Genomic DNA, 27,526 nt, shown 5'->3' on the forward strand with positions numbered 1-27,526 from the left:
CGCTTACTGAGTGCAGAGCATAGACTGAAAGTATTTGAGAACAAGATCCCAAGAGAAATATTCGGACCAAGAGGAACGGGAATGGGGAATGGTGGAAACTTCATAACGACGAACTATGTAAATTATACGGCTTACCAAACATTGTTAAGGTCATCAAGTCTAGGAGGCTTAGGTGGGCAGGACATGTAGCCAGGATGGAAGAAAGGAACGCTTTCAAAGTGTTAGCGGTAAGACCAATCGGAAAACGACTATTAAGAAGACCTAGGCGCAGATGGGAAGACAATATTAAGATGGATCTCGCAGAGATAGGAATACAAAGTAGAAACTGGATCCAGTTGGCTAAGAATAGAAGTCAGTGGAGAGCTTTTGTGAACGCGGCACTGAACCTCCGGGTTCCATAGGCTATAGAGTTAGTTAGCTTACGAAGCATGAGTAGATGCCTAGGCTGATACTACAAATAGATTAAATGCGCATTTACTGAAAAGATGGGTTCTACTGACATTGGATAGTCTATATACTCTTCGTGTGCTAGGGCCTAGGGGAGAGGAGGAGATAAGATTTCATATCAGGTTACGTCCCGCACAGTCGCACGCCTTCATTTTCATTAAAAATGGAAAAGCCAAGAGAAACAAATTTCATCTCACTTTCCTTTGTGGCAGTCGGACACAACTCATCACAGTTATCTGCAAAAAGCACTTTTCAAATCGGATTATTGGGAGAGCCTCCAGTTCCATAAATTCATACAGTTGCTATTGGCAGAGAACAGGTAAAGAGTATAATCACTTACAAAAATGTTATGAAGTTATATAGCTTTAAAGCGAAACAATGTGATACATCAAGAATAGTTCGGATAGTCAAACGTACGATGCATTTATGTAATACTACACTGACACTAGTTTCTAATTTTCGATTTTTACGGCATCGAAGCTTTTACAGTCTTAATATGCATCCATATATCCGAGCATATTGATTGTTCCTGTGTGTTTTAAAGCAGTGTTCGGATAATCAGTACCTGTTGTATTTCTGAAATATAGTTGTATTAATTTCCGTAAAATGTGGTCTTCCTGTCACCACGGCATGGCACGTCCTCAGGTTGTGGATCGAGGAGAAGGCCTCTCGGATATAGAGTTTAGCTGCGAATATACTGAGTAAGCAGTCGCGGACAGACAAGGGGTGATAATCCAGCTTGAGAATTTGGTGTGAGGCTAACAGCCTCATCCTGTAAAAAAAGGATTGTTCAGATAAGTTCGCAGAATCCTCGGATCAGAACTGATAACTTGGCACAAACTCAGCAAAGTAAAATCGACATGAGAATTGGAACATGGAAGATAAGAAGCCTCTATAGAGCAGGCGCGTTAAAATTTGTTAAAAAAATTTTAGAAGTAGAGGTTGTACCTAGTAGGATATCAGGAAGTTAGATGAGAAGAAAATGAAGGAGTCAAGTCGGAAAATTTTACGTTCTTTTACGGGGAACAAATTAAAAATTACCAACTAGAAACAGGGCTTTCCGTTCACAAACGAATACGTAATATCAGCAATTACATAGGTTGGATTTGTTAATGATAGATTTTCTTTTACTTCTCTTAAGGGTCGGTGGTGTAATATTGTTTTAAATGCACATGCCCCAACAGAAAATAAGGATGGCGATTAAAAAAAAAATGCAGTTTCTACGAAAAAATAGAACGGGTATTTGATCATCTCCTGCAATACCATATGAAAATTCTGTTAAGCGGTTTCAATGCGAAGGTAGGACCAGACGGTATTTTCAAACCGATTATAGGGAATAAATGTCTGCATAAGAAAGGTTGGGACAACAGCGTTAGACTCGTGAACTGTGCAATACCCAGAAACCTTATCGTGAAGATTACAAAATTCCAACATCGCGACATTCATAAATATACTTGGACTTCATCAGATGGAAAAACACGTATTCAAACTGATCATGTTTTAGTAGACAGAAAAGAACAGTCTAGCACAACTGATCTTCGGTCGTTCAGAGGAGTTGATTGTGATAGTAACAGAAAGACTATCGTTGAATAAAGGAAATATTCAATATCTGAAAACGGAGAGGTTTAATTTTTTTAAATAGAGGAGAGTCAGGTGAGAGGAGAGCCAGATTGGAGTGTTGAATAGATTCTCGGTTTTAGAAGGTTCGGAGTGCACTAGTGTTCAAGATACTTGGTTGAAATTAGAGATAACATTAAAATTTCAGCAAAAGAAATATTGGCGCACGCAGAAATACGTAGGAACAAACCATGGTTCAACCAGGAATGTACTAAAGTAGCAGAGAAGAGAAAACAGAAGAAACTGCGTTGGCTACAAAATCCGAACGAAGTAACTGCATAAAATTTCATTGTCATCTGGCAGAAAACTTCTAAAACTTTTAGAACAAAGAAACGAGGCTTTTGAAAATTAAAATTAATTAACTTGAAGATAATAGTGAAAACAAAAACATTCGGAGCATGTATAAATGCATCAACGAATTTAAGGAAGCCTATTAACTTCGTGCTTATATATTAAAGAAACCTAAAGGAACAGTTCTCACTGATACAGATAGCATCTTAAATAGATGGAAAGATTTCTTTGACGATTTGCTTAACACATAGCCAAAAACTAATGCGCGTGGAGAAAGTGAAATGCATCATAACCGTATATTCCAGAACCTAACCAGACAGAAATAGAAATCGCTATTTTTTTTAAAAAAATAAACACATATCTCCGGGTGTAGACGAAATTCTGGTTGACTTAATTTTAGCTGGAGGGGAAAAGTTGTAGAGCAAGATACACAAACTCATTCTCATTATCTGGAACAAGGAGGAATTACCACAAGAGTGAAGAGAATCAATCATTGTTCCAGTTCAGAAGAAAAGCAACAAAACAGATTTAATACTTATCGAGTCATTTCTCTTCTGCCAACATCCAATAAATCCTCTTAAACATAGTATTAGCAAGATTGATTCCATACGCAGATGAAATTATTGGAGAGTATCACAACGGATTTAGGTAAAATCTATCAACTATCGACCAGATATTTACCATTCGACTAATACTTGAAAATAAATGAGAGAATACAACATTCTGGCACATCAATTATTGACTTTAGACTCTGGTAGGAGGAAAACATTTTACAACATGCTTACAGAAAAGGTAGACTAATTAAGATATGTTTAAATGAATCCCAGAGCAAGGTTCGAGTAGAGAAATTCTCGTCCACGAACTTTCACGTTGGGAATGGCCTGAAACAGGGAGATGCGTTGTCGTCATTATTATTTAACTTTGTTCTGGAGAACACGATAAGGAAAATCAAAGACAGCAATCAAGTCCTAGAGCTGAATTGTATTTGCCAGGTTATGACGTATGCTGATGATGTAAATTTAATAGGTAATGATAGAATAATAGAAAGAAATGCAGAAATCTTAATTATCGCTTGCAGGGATATAGGCTTAAAAGTAAATGCAGAGAAAATTAAATAAATGGAAGTTTGTTGGGATCGTAATACTGCATTTAATGGATGCGTTAAAATACCAAATATTTTCTTTCGACAAAGTGGATACTTTCAAATATCTAGGATCATTATCAACAGACCAAAACCATAATCACTAAAAAATTTGATGTCAACTGAAAGCAGGAATTTCGTGCTATTATTCAGTTAAAAATCTATTTTGTCGCTAATTCTGTTGAGGAATTTATAGCTCAAAATATAAAACGATAATCATGCCTGTTGTGCTGTATCGTTGCGAAACATGGTCACTGACTCTGAGGGAATATCGCGGACTGAAAGTATTTGAAAACAAGATTCTTAAACCAATATTTGAACTCCAAAAGGAACGGGAATGGGGAAAGGCGGAAACTTCATAAAAAGGAACTGCATAATTTTATACCGTTTACCAAACATTGTTAGGATCATCAAGTCTAGGAGGCTCAAATGATCAGGTTATGTAGCCAGAATGGAAGAAATTAGAAACGCTTTCGAAGTTGTAACTGGAAATCCAAATAGGAAAATGAGCGTTAGGAAGACCGAGGCACAGATGGGAGGACAATATTAAAATGGTTCTTGCAGAGATTGAAATTCAAAGTAGAAACTGGGTTCAGTTTTCTAAGGTCAGAAATCAATGGAGAGCTTTTTTAAACGCCGCAATGAGCGTCCTGTGTCCATAGGCGTGCTATATTAAGTTGTTGATACATTTAACTTGTTTTTATTTGGCAGAAATGTTATTACAGGAACTAAAAGTTTTTCTGTAGTAAAGAGGGTTTCGATACGAGGTTAGCTATTTACGTTAATACTAAAACAAATTTGGTGGTGATTTTGATATAAAATGGCACCCATACTTTCTTTCAAAGTCTCTCTCTCTCTCTCTCTCTCTCTCTCTATATATATATATATATATATATATATATATATATATATATATATATATATATATAGCTATTCCTGTTTGTATGGACGCCCTTTTACTAGACTTGTCCACCGCCCTCATTAGTATCCCAGCACGACCCTGGTCACGTATGCCACTTATTACTGTTTGGTTAACCGAAAACTACTTTAGGCCACTGCTGTCCTTTGGGAAGACATAAAATCTCAACAATTTTAACCAGGGTGTAGAGTATTAAAAGTGAAGAACAGAGTTCGTTGACGCAGATGAATGATCCACCGGAAGTGGTAGAAATCAACCATTTCCGGTTTTAACATTGAACAATCTAGACTAAAAAAGGTCCTGGATAGCGAGTGGCGGTCTTCTGCAATCGATTAAACATTACAAGAATACATTCAGTAAATAAGATATAGCTCTTCGAAATTTATTTTCTGATTTATGCCTTGATAGTTTCAGGTAAAAATGCTTAATTTACTACTTATAGTACGTACATGATTATTATGAAGACCGTATCTATGCATGCGTTATAAAATATCAAAATATAATTTGTAGATTATCGAGAAATACTGCATTGTTAACATTTTATCCTATCTAAACTGCGGTGCACACATTCAGATTTTTAGGATACGTCACTACCCCTCACACTTCATATGTTAATCCATTTGAATATTTTCTCTGAGGTATTTCATGGAAAAGATTTTTTCCCCAAACATTTTCAAAATTTGATGAAGTTCGGAAGACTTACTGCTCAGCAGGGCCGTGGCGTGGAAAATCAGCGCCCGGGGCGAGAGTATACGACGGCGCCCCCATACATATATTCCAAACAATTTTTCCTATCTTTTTTCCTTTTTTCTCCCGAATTTTTCGCCCCCCTTACTTCGGCGCTCGGGGCCGTCGCCCCGCTCGCCCCACCCTACGGTACGGCCCTACAGCTCAGCCGCAGTGAAATTACAGAAAACATGAAGTCTGGTAAGCAATAACTTTAAGGTTTACTTAAATGAAGTGCAAAATCAGAATGGCAAACATATTCAACATATTCTGCACTGGAATATTTCTCCAAAGTATATTCTTCCTTTTCATTCTAGTTTCATTGCAATATTCTTACCATTCAAAGTTTTATTTATTTTTTTAATGGTGGATCATCTCGTACGTTATCCTATATTCGAGTCAATGTCCAAAGAGATTTTGCAGCAGCGGGGGTAAGAAAGACGGGGATGAGATCAATAATGATAGTGGAATGAAGAAAGAATTAGAAACGGGAAAAAGCTAAGAACCCCCCCCCCCCCTCAACTTTTTTTTTTCACTACAAAGTCTACTTGATGCGGGCTACGTTCATACCAGGGACCTCTCACACCACAGATGGGTTACTCTACATGTCCTCTATCTTGACCGATTCCGTATACATTACACTTAAGTGATTGCGTTACTTTTATTTCATTATCAGCCAGGCTAAAATTCTCTTAACGGATATTGGTCTTCAATATAAGAATAATTTCAATCTTAGATGCGGTAATTATTATAATATGGTACGGGTACTAATAATATGAGTATTGTGTTAATTATTAGTGATATTAGTTCTGAAGCGAACCAATAATTTATTTGTAAAATATTCAAATTATGATTAAATGTAATTGTGTAAAATTCTTTTACAGCAGTAATTTAGTGACCCCCGTAGCGTACTAGCTAACGCTCTCGCCTTCGGTGCAAGCGGTCCCGGGCACGATTCCCGGTGGGAGCACTCGGTCGAAAAAGTGTGAAAAGTTTTTTCAGGCCGGCCATCTTGAATGAACTTTTTGTCAATCACATTAGGCAAATGCCAGGCTGGTACCTAACTTATAGGTCCCAGGCCGCTTCCTTTCTCCCTAATCTTTCCTTCCTTCCCCTTCCCCGGATAATGTGCTAGCCGAGGGACCAGGGCCGGATTTAGCATTTTGGCGCCCCTAGGCCCAATAATTTTTTCCGCTCCCTAGTCTGGTTGAAGTTACTAGTCTGGAGCAGTGATTTGAACATTGGCACGCACACGGCGCATGCACCCCTAATCACTCCGAGCAGTAGCGCCGAGCCAGCCTAGTGGCAGTGGCAATACGACATCCCTACAGCCAGTTCTCCCGTGTTTGAGATCAATGTTGTAACGAAGTTGATGCATAATGTTGAAAAATAGTTTAACTTTACCAACAATTATTTGTTCCAATTAACTTCAAAATCAGAATTCTTTATTAGCCTCATTTTTTAAAATCAATTCAAAAAATATGTTAAGTTATGGCTATTTATTTTTATTTCTAGATATTTTTTAATTTTTTTCTCTCGGCCGTGCGCCCCCTGGGAGCTTGCGCCCATAGGCCCGGGCCTATTGGGAAATCCGGCCCTGCGAGGGACGTCATCCCTCATACGTGACGGGCCAAATGGCCTTAGATGCCGAAAGCACAGAAATCGAAATCCTAAATCCTAAGCAGTAAATATGAGGGTCTTGGGCGAACATAATGGTATGTCACATTTTTTAACTTTCGAATACAATGGAAAAGACTTATCATTCCCATGTAATTCAATGGAATGACACATACCACATAAACTTTCCCTGCCATCTACAGGAACATTTTCGAACTTAAACTACCTACTCACTCTTCCGTGGTTTGATCACAACCCATTTCACCTAATAACTCAATTCCACCGAAAGTGGCGTTTATCATTATGTTTGTCCGAGCTCCCCATACATAATTATTTTGTATTCTTTCCTACCTGTAAATTCCACTTCGGCTCTCACCAAACAAAACAGAGCCACGATGAAAAGTATTGTGCTTAGAACGCAGACGAAGAATCGAACTTTCACCAATGCTAAGCTCACTTGAGGCCCTCGCATGTACCACGAAACTCCTGTCTGAAATAAAATAAATATTTATTCAATTAAGCCTGTGTACACTAACATAAGCAATATGTAATCGTTACTAATATTGTTTACTTCGACACTTTATTTCCATGTTCCTCGGTGTTGTGTGCGAAACATTAATACACTTAATTCACAGTATGAACTCTGTTTAATTAGGAACTTACCCTGAGAGGAAAGCATTAACATTTTGGCCCCTTAGAAAAATATGAGACATGAAATTTAGCCCCCCCTGCGATTTAAAATCTTAATAAACATGTTTATTGCTTCCAGGAGACAAAAGTAAAACCCAGATGACGTTTATGCTTCAGCGTAGAGATATATATTTTGTTCAAATGATGGAGCAGCACTACCAGGGCCACAAATTATTTTCAGTTATTGATAAAGTCGATCACTCCATGTTCACAAGTTAAATAGAAAACAATATTTGAAAGATCTTAAAACATTAAGAAATATACAGGGTGTTTCAAAAGAACACCGACAACGTTTGGGAGGTGATTCCTCACACCAAGATAAGACAAAAAGTGTAGACCAACCTGGGTGCACAAATGCTTCCTTTTGGAGTTATAGGCTGCCGAAAACATGATAAAAATGAACTTTAAAGGTCAATAACTCCAAAATTATGGGATCTACCGTAGTCGGGTCAGCACTTCACTTAGGAACTAATATGTGCGCTATTCAAATATCCATGTTTCAGAATCCTGCGATACCTCTGCAACAATTTTCCTAGAGGTAGTTGGTGAGTACTTCAAATTACATGCCCTCTATAAAAAGTCGCGTGAGTACCTTAGTATTCCTGAACATGGATTTTTGAATAGGGCACATATTAGTTCCTAAGTGAAGTGTTGACCCGATTACAGTAGGTCCCATAGTTTTGGAGCTGTGGACCTTTAAAGTTCATTTTTTCATGTTTTCGACAGCCTATAACTCCGAAAGGAAGCATTTGTGCACCCAGGTTAGTCTATACTTTTTGTCTTATCTTGGTGTCAGGAATCACCTCCCAAACGTTTTCGATGTTGTTTTGAAACACCCTATATATTATACTAGAGAGCTTTAATAATAGACATTTTAGTGAAGTGGGTTAAGATCACACATTCGTTCTATTTATGAGTTTATTCCATGCTTCATTTATACATCCATTCCTTCCATTTAAGAGATTCTTATGTGGTGGACTTATTCTACGCTTCAGTTATACATTCATGCTCTTGTTCTATCATTTGGAGTTGACTTGAGTTGATTTTAGTTTAGCGTCCCTTTCAGCAGCGAGGTGCTACTGATTAACGTGGAATCCGAATCACATGAGCTCCCGCCGGGAATCGAACCCGAGTCTCCCACGCCATAGGCGCGTACGCTAACCGCTTAGCCACGAAGGAGTTCTGACAAAAGTTTATCAGGCCTTACTTTCGCTTTAGTTCACCTCTGGTGCTTGGGGTCCCGGGTTCGATCCCAGCCCCCGCCAAGTGAACTTTTTGGTGGACAAACACCGTGTCCGTGGGTTTTCTCGGGGTTCTCCCGTTTCCTCCCACTTTCTTCATTCCAGCATTTTCATTTATTTCTCATAATCACCGTCTCCTTTAGCCTAACCGGCATAACCGTGGGACGTAAAACTCAAAGATTTCATTTCATTTTTTTATTTTCGCTTCATGCTTTACATTGTCCTTACTAAAGTTTAGTTCTGTATAATTCTGCAAATGTATCAGCTGGAAATAAACCACGCGTTTAATACAAAGTTACAAACATTGGTTCTTTAAAGACACTTGGTCCTGTTGTACGCTGTTTAAAATGACGTTGACTTCTCATTTGGAACTCTTGCTGGTCCTTTTTACCTTGTTCTTCATATCAGGGGCGGATCCAGGACCGACTTCTGGGGGGGGGGGGCGGTGGGTTGTCATACTGCTACTTTTAAGGGCTCCAAACTTTGGGATGGGTTTTATTTATATGTATAAAGTAAGAAAGTTTCCTCTTCTGGGGGGGGGCGATCGCCCCGATTGCCCCCCCCCTGGATCCGCCCCTGCTTCATATTAATAATGATAGACGCTTAGGAAGAAAACGAATTAATTCTAGGAAACTATTAGATGTTCCCAGGTGTCATCCATAGTAAAATGAAGTAATTACTATTTTCGTTAATATAATTGACTTGAATTGAATTGAAGCGCTTGGAGGATAAAGGTGTTATGTAACAAATTGAATATGATGGGAAAATTGACTTTCACAACTTTGTTCGTTAACATACCACCTTCATCGTTTCTAAATATCTGCACTCAGACGAGAACTCACTACATAATATGTTACGTAGCATGATTAACATATAACACGTGCATGAATCGCCAGAATGCAACGTTTCAGAAAACATAACATAACACCTTTATCGTACAAGCGCTTCAATTCTAAGGGAGTGGCTTATTTGCAGGTACGGCGACATTGCAATCTCATACGATAAATGTTTGAAACCTAAGGAATACTGCTTCTGGTATCATTACTGCTAGATATTGCTTTTGTACTATCTTTTTTTGTAACTGTACTTTCTATAATTATGGTTCATATTCATAGATTTCTTATTAGTTCTACAGGCTTTCCGACAAGTCCCCGCAACCCAGGTTCGATTATCACAAAGACCAAATTTAAGTGTATTTAGTATACACTCCATTGACTACTTACATATATGAACTACGTATCTAACGCATATACTTGTGCTCCAACGTTCCTCAACCAATATACATGCCACTAAATGTTTCCCAACTATGCAACTGCAACCACTCACATGAGGCATGGCTTCGCAACTGGAATATTCGACGTTAGCTTGACCGCAGAGATGTCAGACACTGGTTCAAAGTTGGGATATTAGATATTGCTGCCTGTAACCATGAAAGAAGTGTTGCCAATACCATAACTAAAATTACACTTGATATTGTTTTGTGTGTGACTGAAACTTAAAGGGGCGAGGACTTCTGAGACACCCTGTACAGCGTTAAAACGATCTATTCTTGCCTATTGCAATCATTTTGAACAGCTATTCCTTTAAGTACGTATGTGACACACAAATCATATTTGCTATTATTAATATTTCTCCTGTTAACTTTCAAATTTTGTGACACCGTGTACGAGTATAACTATATACAAACGATACCTCTATCTATCTACCGTCAAATGGGGTGAATAGAAACACATTTTTGGCTATATGAGAATATAAGTCTGGTAATGTTAAAGATTTCGCGTATCAGATTATTCCAAAAGAAAGGTCTTAATATGCTAATGAATTTCAGTAAACGTCATATTAATTTATCAACTCCACTTTTCTTCACCTTGATTTTTCTTAATGTTTCTATTCACCCCTACCCATGGGGTGAATAGAAACAATTACTTTATTTTCATTGTTGTTTCTTTTATACTATTGGAAAGGTAAAAAAGAAACAGCGTATTTGTTGAAACGAACTATTTATTTAATACCTGCAAGATATTAGTTCAATAAGACCAGTATTACGTAAGTTACAAACTTATAAAACAATACAATGCACAATATAGGTATAAATGACCATATAGTTTTGATGATATTTGAATAAGATTTAAACCACTGAAATCATCAGGGAAACTTATCATGAGTTGAGTTGATTTTGAGGTTTACGTCCCGTTCAGTAGCGAGGCTATATGAGACGTGGACCTACTGTTTTAACGTAAAATCAGAACTACATGAGCTCCCGCCGGGAATCGAACCCGGGTCTCCCACGCCAAAGGCGCGTACGCTAACCGCTTAGCCACGAAGGGGCCCGAAAGTTATCATATACTTAAAGCGTGCTGACGAACTCCTAATAAAACCCAACAGTTTCGTTCTGAAAATTTCATTGTTTATGTGCTCTCTTATAAAACACTCCCACATATGCATCATGTTCCCATTTTCGCACTTGGGTGCTGAATAGTCTCATCGAGTTTTAGCTTCTCATTTTACCACAGCAAAATCACCAGCTTTAGAAAACCATCATCTAGTTCGTGATCGTCTGGAATGTTGTCTTCTGGAGTGTTGTCTTTCTCCTCTTCCGACAATACAAATGTAGGTTGAGTTTCGTTGTGATTTGATGAAAATGTATCATTTTCAGAAAACAAACCAAAACTCTTACCAGAAACATCTATTCGTATTCTCTTCTTGACTTATTTAATTTTTTCATCTTCTCTCATGCTCCTGAGAAGATCCATAAGGGAACGGTTTACAGTCTGAGATGACTTTTGCTGTTCTGTTTCTTCTCGTTCATTGTCTTTTCTTGGCAACATCCTCAGTATTTGGTCTCGACAAAGGGGAAAAAATCCACACTTTTCAAATCCAGCCCTGATATTTTCCTCCTTCAGTTTCACACTTTTTTTTTTCAGAAGACTTGGAAATTTGTTCTTAGAGATGGTTGATACATTCCTATCAGGTCCTTTTTTCTGCTCCTCAAGAATTTTCCACTCCTTGAGGAATTTCAAGAATTTCCCAAGAAGTGTTTCTATTCACCCCACTAATTAAAAATCATAACAATAACCCATAAAGTTAAATTTTGATTAAAAATAATTTACAAAAGGAAAACTTTTACTATGAACGTCAGTAAATGAGACAACAAACTACAAAATAGGCATATGTTCAAATGCAACAAATATGAAAATGTCATACTTACCAAGAAAGTTTAAGGAGCGCTAAAATACCGTGTAAGATTTCAGTAACACATTAATGCTACTGCAGTCTACCTCAGTGTTCCCAACTCAGTAAAACATTTTGTCTCTGCCCTGGACACTTTAGCCGTTTAAAACTATGTTAAGAAATTTCAGTTTTCTTGATTAATTTATCGTCCAGATAAATCCAAAACTAATCTGGGAGTTTTGTTTCTATTCACCCCCATGTTTCTATTCACCCCATTTGACGGTATCTATCTATATTTAGAGTGCTGCAAAGATCTGGATACATTCACGTAATTCCAAGACATCTCTGAAAGAATGATATGTGGTTACGAACAAGGAATAAATTAAAAAGGAGCCAGATTTGATAGGGTATAGCAACATAATGATAATAATTTTGATGTAGGATCTAGATTGTAAGCATCCCCTTGATTTTTGAACACTTGGGGCATTAAATTTTCCTTGTGTACTAACTAACGTAAGTGGAAATCAATACCTTTCTTCTCCACCTTAAGACCAGTCATTATGAATATCTGTACCTCTGAAGTGACCCAGAGGGAAAAAAAAAAAAACTGACACAGCAAAAGATGGTCAAATTGAGCACCTCCTGCACGATGGCATTGCTTCATTTTCACACTCAATAGCTCTAACACTAGTAAAGTTGCTAGGAAACAACTTGAGTTTTGTTTTTGTGTTGAAAAGTTACCTCAAAACGATATACCAAATGATTCTGTTCCGATTTAAAACTTCGGATCTGAATCAAAAATGGCTGCTATGATAGACTAATACTGCTCCCTAGTAGTTGCTCCTCCTTCTTCATTATTTCTACCTAAAGAATTTTCCGTCATTTATTATATACTGAGAGCGAGTGCGGAAGGCTGCAACAAATTTTCATTTACGACAATGTTTTAATACGTATTTGTTAGACTATGTTTAAGTGTGTTTACCTGAATCCAATGATAGAGAATTCCAAAACCGAAAGCGAACAGAGCACCAACTGAATGCGTAATGTAGGATGTGGTGACTTGAAAGCAGCCGGTCACCATTATTCCAATGCAAGATATTATGGTGATCACCACACCCACTATGTTCAGCACATACAACTTCTGCCTTCCTATTGGCTCCGTTTTGCAATAATCACAAACTTGGCGATAACGAACCCAAGCGAAAACTGCATCTGAAACAAAAGGAGAGAGGATATTCAGTAACGGAACACGCTTGATAAGTAAAACATGAAACCGTAAGGCAAGTAGAATTGTGTTGCTTATTTGCATCCCTGTGATATATATCACAGGGATGCAAATACGCAACAAAATTCTACTCGCCTAAGGAAAAAGCTACTAGCCCACATCCCAGTTTTTACAGTTTGAAATAAATAATAGTGACTCGCCCGCACCGATGACCCACTCGCCAGGGGCGAGTGGGCGAGTGTTTATTAGTAGTGGACACAAAAACCGGTTTCGGTTTTCTTCAGAACCGGTTCGGTTTTCTCCGAAACCGGTTATCGGTTTTCTTCAAAACCGATTCCGTTTTTTCCAAAATTTGTTCTATTTTTGACCAGAATGGTGTTTCGTTGTTCTCCGGAAACCGAATCCATTTCCACAGAAATAGTTTTATGTGTTTTCGAAAAGTTTTCACCGAAACCAGTTTCGCTGAAAACCGAACTGGTTTTGGAGAAAACCGAAACCCGTTTCGGTGAAAAACCGAACCGGTTTTTCGGGTTTCGGTTTTTATAGAAACCGGTTTTCGGTTTTTATAAAAACCGGTTTTGCCCATCCCTAGTGTTTATTTGCATCCCTGAATATCTCAACAGCCATAGTGGCAAGTATTTAAAATAAATTATACTTACTGAAAAGAGAGAAAAACACACACATCTTATTTTACAAGTGTTCCTAAACCTCCCTTAACGGATACTTTCTGATAGTGAATCCATCCAAAGTGTGGACAAACATTTTTCTCCAGGCAATCATATATGTAATGTTATGTGAGAGGAAACCTTTAATTTTATAGACACTTTGAGATACAGAAATAGAAGAACGTTTCCTCCCCTACGTTTTAGTAATGTCTTCATAACGGACTGGAATTATTCTCAGCTCGTACTACATGGAATAAGGGTGCCTGTAGGCAGGGCCGGATCCAGGATTGTCTGAGGGGGGGGTGCACCAATAACTACCAAAATAAAAAATCACATTGAAACTCTTCAAAGTGACATGTGACAATATTCTTTACCCCTGACAACGATGATGCATAGAACGGAGGAAAAGATTTTAAAGCGGGTCGCAAGCGATATGCAAGGAAAAAAGTGTTTTCTCCTCCTGGCTTCTGTTTTATTTCCTACTTAACAAATGCTGTATTGTTTTCCTTGGTGAATCCTTTTCTTTCAACCTTCTGAAAATCGACTTAAACCATTGCTTTTGTAAAACTCTACTTTTTTTTTTTTTTTAAATCCTCAAACGGAAACCTGAAGGCACAAAGTTTCAGAAAGTGTTGGTATTTTCACTGCTAGCTTCTCATTTTATATAATGTATATTTACAACGAAGGGGGAGTGCACGTGCACCTTTTCACCCCCTAAATCCGGCCCTTCCTGTAGGCGAGTTTTAGGGTGGAGCTTGCACCCATGAGAATATTTGCCGGGACAAAATTTTCTACTGAAAGTGGTACGAGGCTGCCTCCTCTCTATAATTGTATTTCTATTACAGCTACTGAACTATCTATGCATGATATTAGAGGTAATCTTACTCTATTAATGTCTTTTGTTTTTCAGATTGACTGATTAGAACAATGGATCTGTAGCTAAAAAAATGAATCGTCTCTGAATTTGTGGCAGTGGTTGTCCATAATCCCTTGTAAACTCTTTATGGGGATATTCTAATGGACATCAGCAATGTGTGGCGTTGGGTGAAGAAGTTCAGAAACAGAGAAACAGAAACTGCAGGTAATCTGAGCAGCGGCCGGCCGACTACATGAATCACAAATGCAAATCGAGAACGTGCTGATGAATTGATTCAAGGAGACAAGCGTGCTACAGCTCAGAATGTTGCTGATGCATTGACTATCTCAAGGAGTAAGTCTTGCTGACTTGGGATATCATAAAGTCACAGATTCAATGACTTTGATGAATAAAACAGCTTTAAAATCGTGGGTCAAGAAGGAAACCGCCGATTTTTCCCAAAGTTGTTTTGATCCCTTGGTTCGGAGATGTCGCAAATACCTTCAAAATCATGGAGATTATGTTGAGATGACAGTTGAATTTAAAATATATGTTCATCAATATATTTGTATGCCAAAGGAAGCATTACATTTTGATCCACCCTCGTAGAACTGAAGTTAAAAATGTTGAATTACGAGGAGGGAGATTTTTGAGGCATGACTGGTAAATTTAAAGGGATAAATTTAAATTAGGGAGAAATAACGCTAAATTTTGAAGTGAGAAAGGTATATTTAGGGATTGCGCTGAAACATTTGCGGGATTGGTACATTCATGTCCAAAATAATTGTCGCATATCTATAACATGTATGCATTGTAAGAATATAATGTGATAATGATTTTGCAGGGTACTTTTAATACTGATACTATGTGTATAATCGGGAAATGTATATTTGTGGTAAATTTCATAGGAAAAGAATTATAAATACGAAATTTAGAATGAGAATGAGAAAACAAATGTTGCTAAATGGACAAGGAAGTTTTATTTTCGTTTTATTGTTCTTATTTACTGTTGTTTTGACATTAAATCTGCCACATACATGTCTTTAACGATTATACACATACTAACATTATAAGAAATACCGGGCGAATTCGTTATCAAATTATACTCCTACAACAACGTATTTATAGACATGCGACAATAATTTTGGGCATGAGTATACCTCTGGCATGGAAAATAATTCCTACAACTCGTTCAACTATTTCCTTCAACTGTCGCAGCAGTTACAAGCAAATTTCGATCAGAAACAAAGTAGTGTTCGAAGAGTTACAGGACACACAAGTATTGTAGGCTTTTCCCCTAACAAATTCATAAACCGTGACGAATGTTTCATTTTGTCTACATTTATAGTTAATAAAATAATCTTACATACGTACTTAGTGGGTTACTTTTACTTCTAATACAGTCAGTAAGGCAATTAAGACAGTTTTATATAAGAATATTACCACAAAGCTCATATTTTTCAAGCGGTCCCGGGTTTGATTCCCGGTGGGGGTCACTCGATCGAAAAAGTATAAAACGCTTTTTCAGGCCAGCCATGCTGAATGAGGTTTCCCTGGGTTTTCCTCATTCACACCAGACAAATGCCAGGATGGTACCTAACTTATAGGTCCCCTGATAGTGTGCTCGCCGAGGGACGTCATTCCTCATACGTCACAGGCTAAATGGCCATAGATGCCAACAGCCCAGAAATCTAAATCCTAAATCCTAAATAATATTTTCCAGTAGATGTTGATATAAACGCATTCTCCAACTATTACTGTCATTTGTTTAAAGAGTTAACCTTTTCCCTCATTCTCCAGTACTTTGAACGTTGAGTCCAGTAATTTGGTATTAATCTATTTGTTTTTAACAATTATGATAGATATTTACTGTATATAGGCTATATCAATAGTGCACAGAGTTACAAAATGGGCTGAGTAATCTCTGTCCAACGATTATCCCTCATTTATAGAAACATAATTGGTGTCCGTCCGTTTTCCAGAGGAACTTTTGGGGGGCGCGGTGGCTCACTGGTAGAGCGTTCATCTCGGGTGCTTGGGGTCCCTGGTTCGATCCCAGCTCGTGCAGTGTGGACTTTATGGTGGACAAACACCGTGCTTGTGGGTTTACTCGGGGTTCTCCCGTTTCTTCCCCCTTTATTCATTCCATCATTTCACTCATCTCTCATCATCACCGTCTCCTTTAGCCTAACCGGCATAATCGTGGGACGTAAAGCTGAAAGATTTTATTTCATTTCATTATAACTTTTTAAAATAATAATAATAATAATAATAATAATAATAATAATAATAATAATAATAATAATAATAATAATAATAATAATAATATGTGTGCCTAAGTCATCAGCTTTTCACATAGGATAGATTTAGCCAGACGCACCAGAGTTTGTACATAGATAGGTCTTCACCAGATGTAATCGTGTACAAAGCTGTTTTTTAATTTCTGAATGAAAGGGGGTGGGGTCAGAGTTTATACATATTCCTGGTTGTTTGTAATAACACTTGCCCATATATTTTCGGACGGAAGGAATGAAAAAGATGTAAGTTGCAGAATCGTGCAGACTAAACAAGCATTCAATACGAAAAGAGGACTACTAACATCAAGAAATGTGTCGTTGGACGTTCGAAAACGATTTATTAAGACTCTGGTATGGAACGTGGCGCTTTACGGGTCAGAGACATGGACATTGAGAAAAGCTGAAATATCCAAGCTGGAAGTATTTGAAATGTGATGTTGACGCAGAATGCTGCGCATCAATGGCGGCGTAAGGCAAACTGGGGCCCGGGGCCAGTGAAGTAGGTTGGGGCCCCTTTTCAAACAATCGTGATTTATACACTTCTATTTTTGATATTCATTTACATAATCATTCTTTCTGTTTGCTCCTTTCCCGTTGGTGTGTGTGTTTAGATCATTATAATCTGGGATATATTAAACAAATAGAGCTGACATTCAGCATCCCTGTCTATTTTTTAAATGCTTAGAACGCCTTCAGGCTGGTATCTACAAATAAAACTGGACCACGATTATCATTGCATATTTTTTTCTTTTTTTATTCGTTTTTAAACAAAGGACACGATAGAAAAAGGATTAGGGATACAAGTGTAACGGAAACTACAACCCACAACAGAAATAACAATTTTAAGGACAAAGAAAACGTAACAATCAAGAGTCCAGAATTTATCCTACACCTATACTATCGTAGTATCAACGCGTACTGTAATTAGATGGAATAGTGGAAGTAATGCTCCTAATAATACAGAGCCAAATTTACGTACAAAACGTAACAATGAGTTGATATTGCAAAAATTGCAAATAATAATATAACCGATGCTATTTTTAAATGTAAGCTCTGTTTTCTAGAATATTTTTGTTCGGTTCTCGCCTTTGGTGTTTCTCCTGCGCAATTTCTCATATGATTAAGTTTATTCATAGTTTCTCACCTGTCTGAATTTACGTTAGATGGGTTTTATTTGATTAGATTTTTCTTCCTACAATTAGCCCCATTCACTTTAACATTCGGTGTCTCTCCAGTGATAATGTACGATCTATTTAGTCCCTCTGCTTTTGCCGAAATATCATTGAATAGTTAAGCACTAGAATATTTCTCTCCTGCTTGTTTTTTTTTTTTTTTTTTTTTTTTTTTTTTTTTACTATTGTTTCCAGATTTTGCACTTGTTGTATGATTATATTATTTTGTATTTAATAATTCAGTCATATTTATATTATGTCACTTATGACTATTTCCATTACCATTTACTAACATTTAATATTAGAATATATTATAACAGAAAATCCTGAATATATTGAACAATTGGGGATATTATAGATTAAATATGTGAGCACAGAATTCTACTACGGGTTATACCATCCTACTTTTCATTACCACCTATCACCAGTCAATTGACAAATCTTGACAGTTTTTTATTACTCTTTTGGTACTTTTGGGGACGCGGTGGCTCAGTGGTAGAGCGTTCATCTTCTCTGCTTGGGGTCCCTGGTTCTAACCCAGCTTGCGCCGTGTGGACTTTGTGGTGGACAAACACCGTGCTCGTGGCTTTTCTCGGGGTTCTCCCGTTTCCTCCCACTTTCTTCATTTTACCTTTTAATTCATTTCTCATCATCACCGTCCCCTTTAGCCTAACCGGCATAACCGTGGGACGTAAAACAAAGATTTCATTTTCTTTTGGTACTTTTGTAATTTTATTGCCTTTACTTGAAACATGAAAATACTTTCGACAGTAGTTCCACTATCATATTAGCCTATGTTCCACCAACATTCAGAATGGTACCTTCCTTGCTTTGGTAGCAGCGAAAGTCTCAACTATATTATCAGAATCCAGTGGATGCTATTTCATTTTCAATAGAAAGAATGGCCAGATTCGTGAATCTTTCCTGACTCATTGTGGAACGCAAGTAGGATTTTATCAATTTCATTTTGATGAAAAACCTTTCACATGATGCGACAGATACGGGCAGTGTTATCAAAATCTGAAGAGCGGTTGCCAAACTTTAGTAAATTTCAGGCACCATTGAAGATACATATTTCAGGATACATTGTGGTGAAAAGTCAAGTTGTTCTTTATCTTTCTGAGAACACCTTAGTGAACGGATCCTTACAATCCTGAAATAATAATAGGCCATCCAGGTCATTCGGGTAGAACAAAGCCAAATCAGAGCAACATGCTTTTAGCCTTTCCTCGCTCTCATCATCTAGCTGCTGCACAAAGTTGGCCATAGAACGCAGGAATCGAAATCTGCCGTTCAGGTCATGCATCTGAGTAAAATAATCATACATTTGTTGTCTCATATCTAGAATTTCATTGATAGAGCGCTTCACTTCGGCCTGTACAGTCAGGCTTCATTCTTTGCTTCTCCAGGCATGCATCTCCTTCTACTATGTGTACCCACAGTTATGTTCCATGCCCTGCAACTTCTTTCAGCTGTGGATATGATTTCCTTGCCCAGCTCAAGTCTCCAGATATTAATGGTGTTAACCAGGCTCTGTAACTGTAAGAGTTTGATTGAAACTCATATCCTGAGATTGAAGGCATTTTTGGATCCGATCAATATATGAGAGATTTGCAGACCAGAAATATAGTAAAGCGATGAAGTTAAATGACTGGATGCTTGCAAGAAGACCAGCATCTCTTCTAGTATCAAACGTTTCAATCGAAGTGTCACGTAGATCTTCCAACAAATCAATTACTTCATCCAATTGACTAGAAAATGCCTTTAAAGCTTCTGCTTTTGAACTCCATCTAGTGTCATTTTCACGTTTCAGACCAATCTTTACGTGATTTTGCAGCACATTCCATCGGTAAGTAGATCTAGAGAAGAATACCAACAAACGTTCCATTGCTCTCAACAAAGTCACCACCAGAATGTTAACGTGCGCAGCATGTAAGCCACAAGGTTCAATGAATTATTGTTACAAGGAACGAAAATGGCCAAAGGACTTATATTCCGTATCAAAGTTTGAACTCCAGAATATTGCCCGACCATTGTAGCCTGATTATCACAAGACTGGTCTCTGGAATCTTAATACCAAGCGTATCACATTGAAGTTTCTTCAGTATTTCGAATGATTTGTGACAAGTGTTCCACATGAGAACAATCAGGAGTTGAATTAAATATAATGCTGAAGTATTTTGATTATTTGAACACTTGTTTTCTTATTGAACATTTTCTTCACTAAATTTGTGGGTTGAAATGTAAATTCATACGCCAAAAAACAAGAGCAGAAATGGGGAAACCAGGTAAGCAAACGGGTTTCGCTCGCTGGAAATTCGACTTGTAAAGGACAAAAAAATAAAAACAGAAGGAAAACAAGTGAATCAGCGACTATAGCGTCTGCACCAAAGAGCTTTTAATTAGGAACAGAATGCTAGTACCTTAATAAAGAATTATATACGTTGATTCCTTCTTTCTACCCTTCTCTTGAACTGATATATAAATAAATAAATAAACATTGATAGTTTAGGAAGCAGGCTAGCAGACGGGGCTCCATTACTTGCATCATAAGACCTTAGAATGTAAATAACAAAGTATACTTTAACTTTCATTATATTTTAATCTACACTCAGCTTTTCCTTTAAATTTCTCTGAGATCATTGAACAGAGTGAAACTTTTATTTTATTCATATTTTAATCCACATACATTTTTTCCTTTAAATTTCTTTGGGTTCCCAAGAGAGTAAAACTTTTATTTTATTTATTTTTCACCTACATTCAACCTGTTTTTAAAATTTTCTTGGGGGCCCCAAGAAAGTGAAACGTCTTATTTTTTCGCCCGCATTCAGCCTTTTCCCTTAAAATTCTTTGGGGGGCCCCAAGAGTATGAAACATTTACTTTATTTTTCACCTATATTCACAGCTTTTTCCTTTAAATTTCTTTGGGAGCCTCCAAGATAATGAAACTTTTATTTGATTTATTTTTAATCTACATTCAGTTTTTTCTTTAAATTTCTTTCGGGTCCCCAAGAGAGTGAGGCCCGAAGCTTATAGTTTGTTTAGCTTATACGGAAATCCAGCACTGATTAGCTTTACTAGACAGATATTTCTGTTGTTTTATCCGTTATTTGGTGTAATAGTGATTGACAATTAATTGCGTTTATATTTAGGGAAGGTGTGGATTATAAGCCTTGACGGCCCTTGTACGGCTCATGCTAACAAGGTTCCTTAGTATTTTTTTTTTTACCTACAGTCGGGGGCCCCCCACAAAGTGGGGCCCGGGGCGGGGGCACCGCTCGCCCCGCCCTTACGCCGCCACTGCTGCGCATATCATGGACGGAAAGGAAAAGGAATGAAGACGTACTAAAGGAAGCTAATGAAGGACGACAGATCATGAAGATAATAGGGAGAAAGAAGAAACAGCATGCTTTGCCATCTATATCTGCACTCCGATTGGGTCAAAGTGCTGATAGAGGGAAAGGCAGAAAGAAAACCAGGAAGAGGAAGACCAAGGATAGAGAAATAAAATGAAATCTTAGGGTTGTACGTCCCACGGTTATGCCGGTTAGGCTAAAGGAGACGGTGATGATGAGTAATGAATGAAATGGTGGAATGAAGGAAGTGGGAGGAAACGGGAGAACCCCGAGAAAACCCACGCACACGGTGTTTGTCCACCATAAAGTTCACTTGGCGGGGGCTGGGATCGACCAAGGATAGAATATCTAGATGCGGTTACGAAAAAGAGACCTTATTAAATTATAAAACAGCTCTCCCAAGTGAGAGAAAAGTTTTAAAATTTCCATGTTGGCCACCAATCTATGGTTGAGGTGAGAAAGAAGAAGAAGATATCCGACCAGCAATACCGGGATTGCATAACATGAAAGAATAGAAAGTTCCTCTTTATTTCAGTTATTTCTTTGCGTTGCATGGTGAACGTTACCCTCCCTGTACGAAGGGCATTTCAGTTAATAACAAATAAACTTACCTCAGACCATGGTAATTGCTTAATCACAGTGAAATGGTCTGAGAGCTGCGTCCCTCTGTAAACATATTTCTTCAAAATTGAGCCATTACAGCAATTTTGGCGTGATGATACAGGTAATGAATTTGCACTTAATTTTATTTCTACCAGTATAAGATGAAACGAGATGGTAATACTTACATATGAAGCTGCCTGTGCACAGTCCCATTGTAAAGATAGAGCTTTCAGGTGGTAACGCCCCTGTGTCACTGATGTAAGGGACAACTGGCTGCACATGTCCAAGGCTCACGGAGATTATGTACCTTTTAAAATAACAAAAAGAAAATGAAATAAAGTCAGGTAAAAGTAATAAGTATAAATTGTAGAGTTGTTAGACTTAAAGCCCAGAAATCAGCTCTATCCAAATAACTCGAAAGAGAAATTTGAAACTGAAGCTATTTTTCTTCATGGGGGGAGGGGCATGGTGGCCCAGTGATAGAGCGCTTACTTCTGGTGGGTGGGGTCTCTGGTTCGATCTCAGGCCAAGGCAAGCGCTCTACCAATGGGCCACCTTGCTCCCCCATGAAGAAAAATTATCTTCAGTTTCAAATTTCTCTTTCCAGTTACAAAGATGGAGTTATATGGACAACATCGTATACGTGGGTTTTTCAGGGTATTCCTGTTCTCCCCCCCCACACTTTCTCATTCACCAATTCTTCCGTCCTTATTCACTTGCTTTAATCATCGTTTCCCTTAGCCTAAAGGGAATAATTGTGGGACGTTAAACTCAAAGATTTTATTTTTATTTTATATTTTTCATGTTATTGCCAAAGTTACTTCTGAACTTTAAAACTACTAACAGAGTCTATTAACTGATAACACTCTTATTATGATGGACAGGCTCTGTAGTAAGCAGGGAAGGGTCCAAATTGAATATGAGGTTAAATTATATTAAAAGTTGTAAAATTACAGTAAATTTGCACAGAAGTCGAGATTTCGAGGGTGGCCCGGATTCTCAGGAACCACCCCCCTGCGTGCGTCTCTGTTATATATTATATGTCTACTGTATTTAGCTAAATAAAATTAACTCAAAACATCTATCTTATTACTAATATGTTTTAGGACTTGTCATTACTGAAGACTCTAATTTCCAGAATTGTTCTATGCAAAAGTTGACAGATCAAATTTTCCTTTGCACAGATTTTGGCCAAACAGGTGTTCTGTTGTAATTTTAACACGTTACCATAGAGATCTCATTACATTAAGCACTCACTCAACATCTGCATAACTGAATAGAATAGCATTATATATTGCCAGTGGCGTATTTAGGGGGCTATCGGGCTCAAGCCCCCCGAAATAAATTTGCTAGTTTTTCGCATTTCACGTACAACAATAACCTTCTTACCATTTCTAAGAATTTTATTGACTTTCCATTTTCTTATGCTCTTTGTTCAGAAATAATACTGTATTTGTAAATTTCATTCTGTGTAAGAACTGCGTTCTTTCTCTCTTTGTTTTGTACATTCTACTCTTCTGTTTCTTTTTCGCAGTTGTTACTTTCTTTCGTTTTTCCTATCATACTTTCGATCGGTGTTAGTTGTGATTCAATTCGGTCGTCGTCAGTAACACCAAAACTAAGAGGAGGTGATAAAATAAACTGGTATTCCACATCAACTTGTATGGATATCAACATAATGGGACTGTAGTTATTATAGATAAGGACGTCGTTTAGTTATAAAGAAAGGTAAATGTTTGCAATAAAGAAAATCAAAAGGTAGCACTAAGTAGCCCGGGAAATTAGGTAGGCCAAGAAGATGGTTCCTTTTTTCTATGAATAGAACAAAAGCTTAGATTTTCTGATAATTTTTTGTGTGCAACATGCCACAAGATGCACCATTGTCCAAGTCTTTCCATTAAAACTGCAATCAGTATATTTCAGCTTCAATTTGTCTCAACAGTTTCTTTCAGTTTAAAACTTACACAGATAAAACTAAATATTTCTGTTTGTTTCTAAAATGAAATCAGTTAAGTTACAAGTATTCAACGTGTGTTTGCAGGAACGTCATTTCAGATTTGCCTGGGGGTAAGATTCTCAACCATACGACTTTCACTTTTTTCCTAGTATATTGCTAGAGAATCGATTAAAATATATTTAATTTTCAAACTCAGGTAGGCAATCGCCCCCCTGCTTCCCCGTGTTGTGCATAGCCCCCGAAACAAAATCCTAAATACGCTACTGTATATTGCAATTTTTCGATAAAGTTCGGCGCATCTTCTTTCTCAGAAACGCAATATACAATTATTATTATTATTATTATTATTATTATTATTATTATTATTATTATTATTATTATTATTATTATTATTATTATTATTATTATTATTATTAATCTCCTTTTATCATGTATTGATATTATAGGCTTCTAATCAGAGAACTCATTGCACAATTTCTCACGGTTGAAACTAATTTTAAAATAAATCATTAAATGAAAACAGTGTTGATAACGCCATAATATACATATAGTATTGAAAAGAATTTCAACGTAGCTTTTTTCTTACAAGAGAGATATGTATAATCCTTGTACATTGCTAAGTAATAATACCTGACGTAAATACATAAATGGCGTTGATGATTAGTTATAGGTTATTTAATATGTAATCCCGTAATTTGATTTCGTTTTCCCGTAGGCCTGCAGAACGTATTTGGAACACGGGCCCCTGGAGATCTCGCAACTGTAATAAACATCTACACTTAACGTGACCATATTTTTGTTATTCAAAACCGGAACAGGGTTCCCAACTATAGTTTGAGCCATTCCCGGACAAATATTTGGCGATAGGGTTTGTATACCCATTTATCTGGGAGTGACTTAACACTCAAGCGTTACAAGATATACCCGTTACAAGAAAGATTTGTATAAAAAAGGGGAAAAAACCTTTATATTACAACTTAAATTATAAAGCTATGAGGCATGTAATGCAGCTCTGGAAGAGAGTGATAGAAGCAAGGTTGAGGGAAGATATCAAAATAACAGAGAATCCTTTATCCTTTCTCAATGCTCTGGAAGATGGCGATGTGCTATGGCTGAACTCGCGATTCTTAACCACAGAAAGTGTAAAGATGCTGAAACTATACGTCCTTTCTACTACCAGAGAGGTCGACAATGGAACTTGATTAAAATTTCAGGTGTGGAAATTCATTAACTTGATTCATACTGGACATGATTGTGTCGGTGACAGTGAACCTTATTCAAGACCAGGAATGATCCTTCAGCCTGAAGACAATATTTTGCCTGTTAATCCAATATCTGCACAATTGCATATTTTGTTATCTTCTTATAGATTTAATAAAATGAAAGGTTTGAGAGAGCTGAAATGATCTATTCTTGCATGCCGTTTTTTTGATATTCTTTCAACAGGACTAAAATACCAATTGATATTAGGGTCCGTAGTGGCTTACTGGTAGAGCGTTCAACTCTGCTGCTTGGGGTCCCTGGTTTGATCCCAGCTCGCTGCAAGTGAACTTTGTGGTGGACAAACACCATGTTTGTGGGTTTTCTCGGGGTTCTCCTGTTTCCTCCCACTTTCTTCATTCCGCCATTTCATTCATTTCTCATCATCACCGTCTCCTTTAGGCTATCCGGCATAGTATCCGTGCAGGGCGGATCCAAGGGGGGGCGATCGCCCCCAGAAAAGGAAACTTTCTTATTTTATATATATATATATAAATAAAACCCATCCCAAAGTTTGGAGCCCTTAAAAATAGCAGTATGACAACCCATCGCCCCCCCCCCGAAGTCGGTCCTGGATCCGCCTCTGCATCCGTGAGACGTAGAACTCAAAAATTTCATTTTTTTACCAATTGATATTTGAACATGAAGTTTTATATTGTATTTATAAATACTGTATTACTCTGGTAAAATATTGTAATAATATACATTCGCCTTAATCTATAATGTAAATGTAAAGATGTAAGATGTAAAATATTGTACATCTTACATTTAGTAGAGTTATAATAGCCTAAGGCATTTGATATAGGCCCTACCATTTGTATTATTTTGCTTTAGGAGACTACTGAACCGTGAAGGTCATCGAACCAGATTGGACCAAATAAACCTTTATTACCAAGATATGTTACGTAAGAACTCCTTCATTTCATTTTTTTTGTTATTATTTTTTTCTCTGATAGAAATAAACAAGCTGATATCGCTCCTTTATCACTTTTATAAGTGTGACGCGTGAGTAACAAGTCACGCTTCGATTCATAGCCAACAGGATGTGTTTGTCTGTCTGACATGATTAAGAAACAGTTTCACCGTTGCTCATTTGCTGAAAATTGATAAAAGAAATATTACGTCTTAGGAATTCATAATAAATATAAGTGCAAATTCCCAGGGAGATAGCGCCAAACATTTTTGTTTTGATCTGCGAAAGTCTGACATGTAAAGAGTTTGGAATTGCAATGGATTTGCCATTCATGTAAAATTATTCATGCAGTTAAAATTTCATGTTGGTTAGATCAATCGATGCCTCAAAACGTTTCAAACAGTTACTTTTGATTGTCGATAGAATTGGAGTTTAGCGTCCCTTTATGACACATGGACCTACATCTTAACGTAGATTAGAACCAGGACCTCCTGGGGAAAAGACATCTAAGCTAACCACACAGCCTCGAAGGAGCTAATTTAATTTTGATTTATTATGACTTATTGGTTATTCATTACAATAATAAGACCCGGGTTCGATTCCCGGCGGGAGCTCATGTGGTTCGGATTCCACGTTAATCAGTAGGTCCACGTCTCATATAGCCTCGCTGCTGAAAGGGACGTTAAACTAAAATCAACAAATCATTACAATAATAATGGTTATTCATTACGACATTAAATGAAATAGAAAGAAAATGTAAAAATGCCTTCATCCTATATATATATATATATATATATATATATATATATATATATATATAACTCTATGGCCTATGGAACCCGGAGGTTCAGTGCCGCGTTCACAAAAGCTCTCCACTGACTTCTATCCTTAGCTAATTGCATCCAGTTTCTACTTTGTATTCCTATCTCTGCGAGATCCATCTTAATATTATCCTCCCATCTGCGCCTAGGTCTTCCTAATGGTCGTTTTCCTATGGGTCTTCCAGTCAAGACTTTGAAAGCGTTTCTACTTTCATCCATTCTAGCTACATGACCCGCCCACCTAAGCCTCCTAGACTTGACGACCCTAACAATGTTGGGTAAACCGTATAAACTATGTAGTTCCTCGTTATGAAGTTTCCGCCATTCCCCATTCTCGTTCCTCTTGGGTCCGAATATTCTTCTCAGGATCCTGTTCTCAAATACTTTCAGTCTATATATATATATATATATATATATATATATATATATATATATATATATATATATATATATATATATATATATATATATATATCACTTCTTGCGTCTATTTTAATTATGCCATAATTTGTCTTTAATATTTGGTTTTAAAAGTGCTACC

The 27,526-nt window shown here is 37.3% G+C and overlaps 1 protein-coding gene across 1 annotated transcript in view; it reads right to left on the reverse strand.

Annotated features, from left to right (window-relative positions):
* Positions 1 to 27,526, reverse strand: part of LOC145681311 (DNA damage-regulated autophagy modulator protein 1-like) — a 78,524-nt gene that overhangs the window by 13,400 nt on the left and 37,598 nt on the right. The window contains exons 3-5 of the mRNA XM_081752973.1: positions 22,220 to 22,341; positions 12,843 to 13,072; positions 7,110 to 7,248 (exon numbers count right to left, since the gene is read on the reverse strand). Of these exons, the coding sequence (XP_081609099.1) occupies positions 7,110 to 7,248; positions 12,843 to 13,072; positions 22,220 to 22,341 (491 nt within the window). The remainder of the gene's footprint in view (positions 1 to 7,109; positions 7,249 to 12,842; positions 13,073 to 22,219; positions 22,342 to 27,526) is intronic.

Source organism: Thermobia domestica, chromosome 3 (assembly GCF_964235325.1).
Source record: "Thermobia domestica chromosome 3, izTheDome1.hap1.1, whole genome shotgun sequence".
In the NCBI taxonomy this organism is placed as follows: domain Eukaryota; kingdom Metazoa; phylum Arthropoda; class Insecta; order Zygentoma; family Lepismatidae; genus Thermobia; species Thermobia domestica.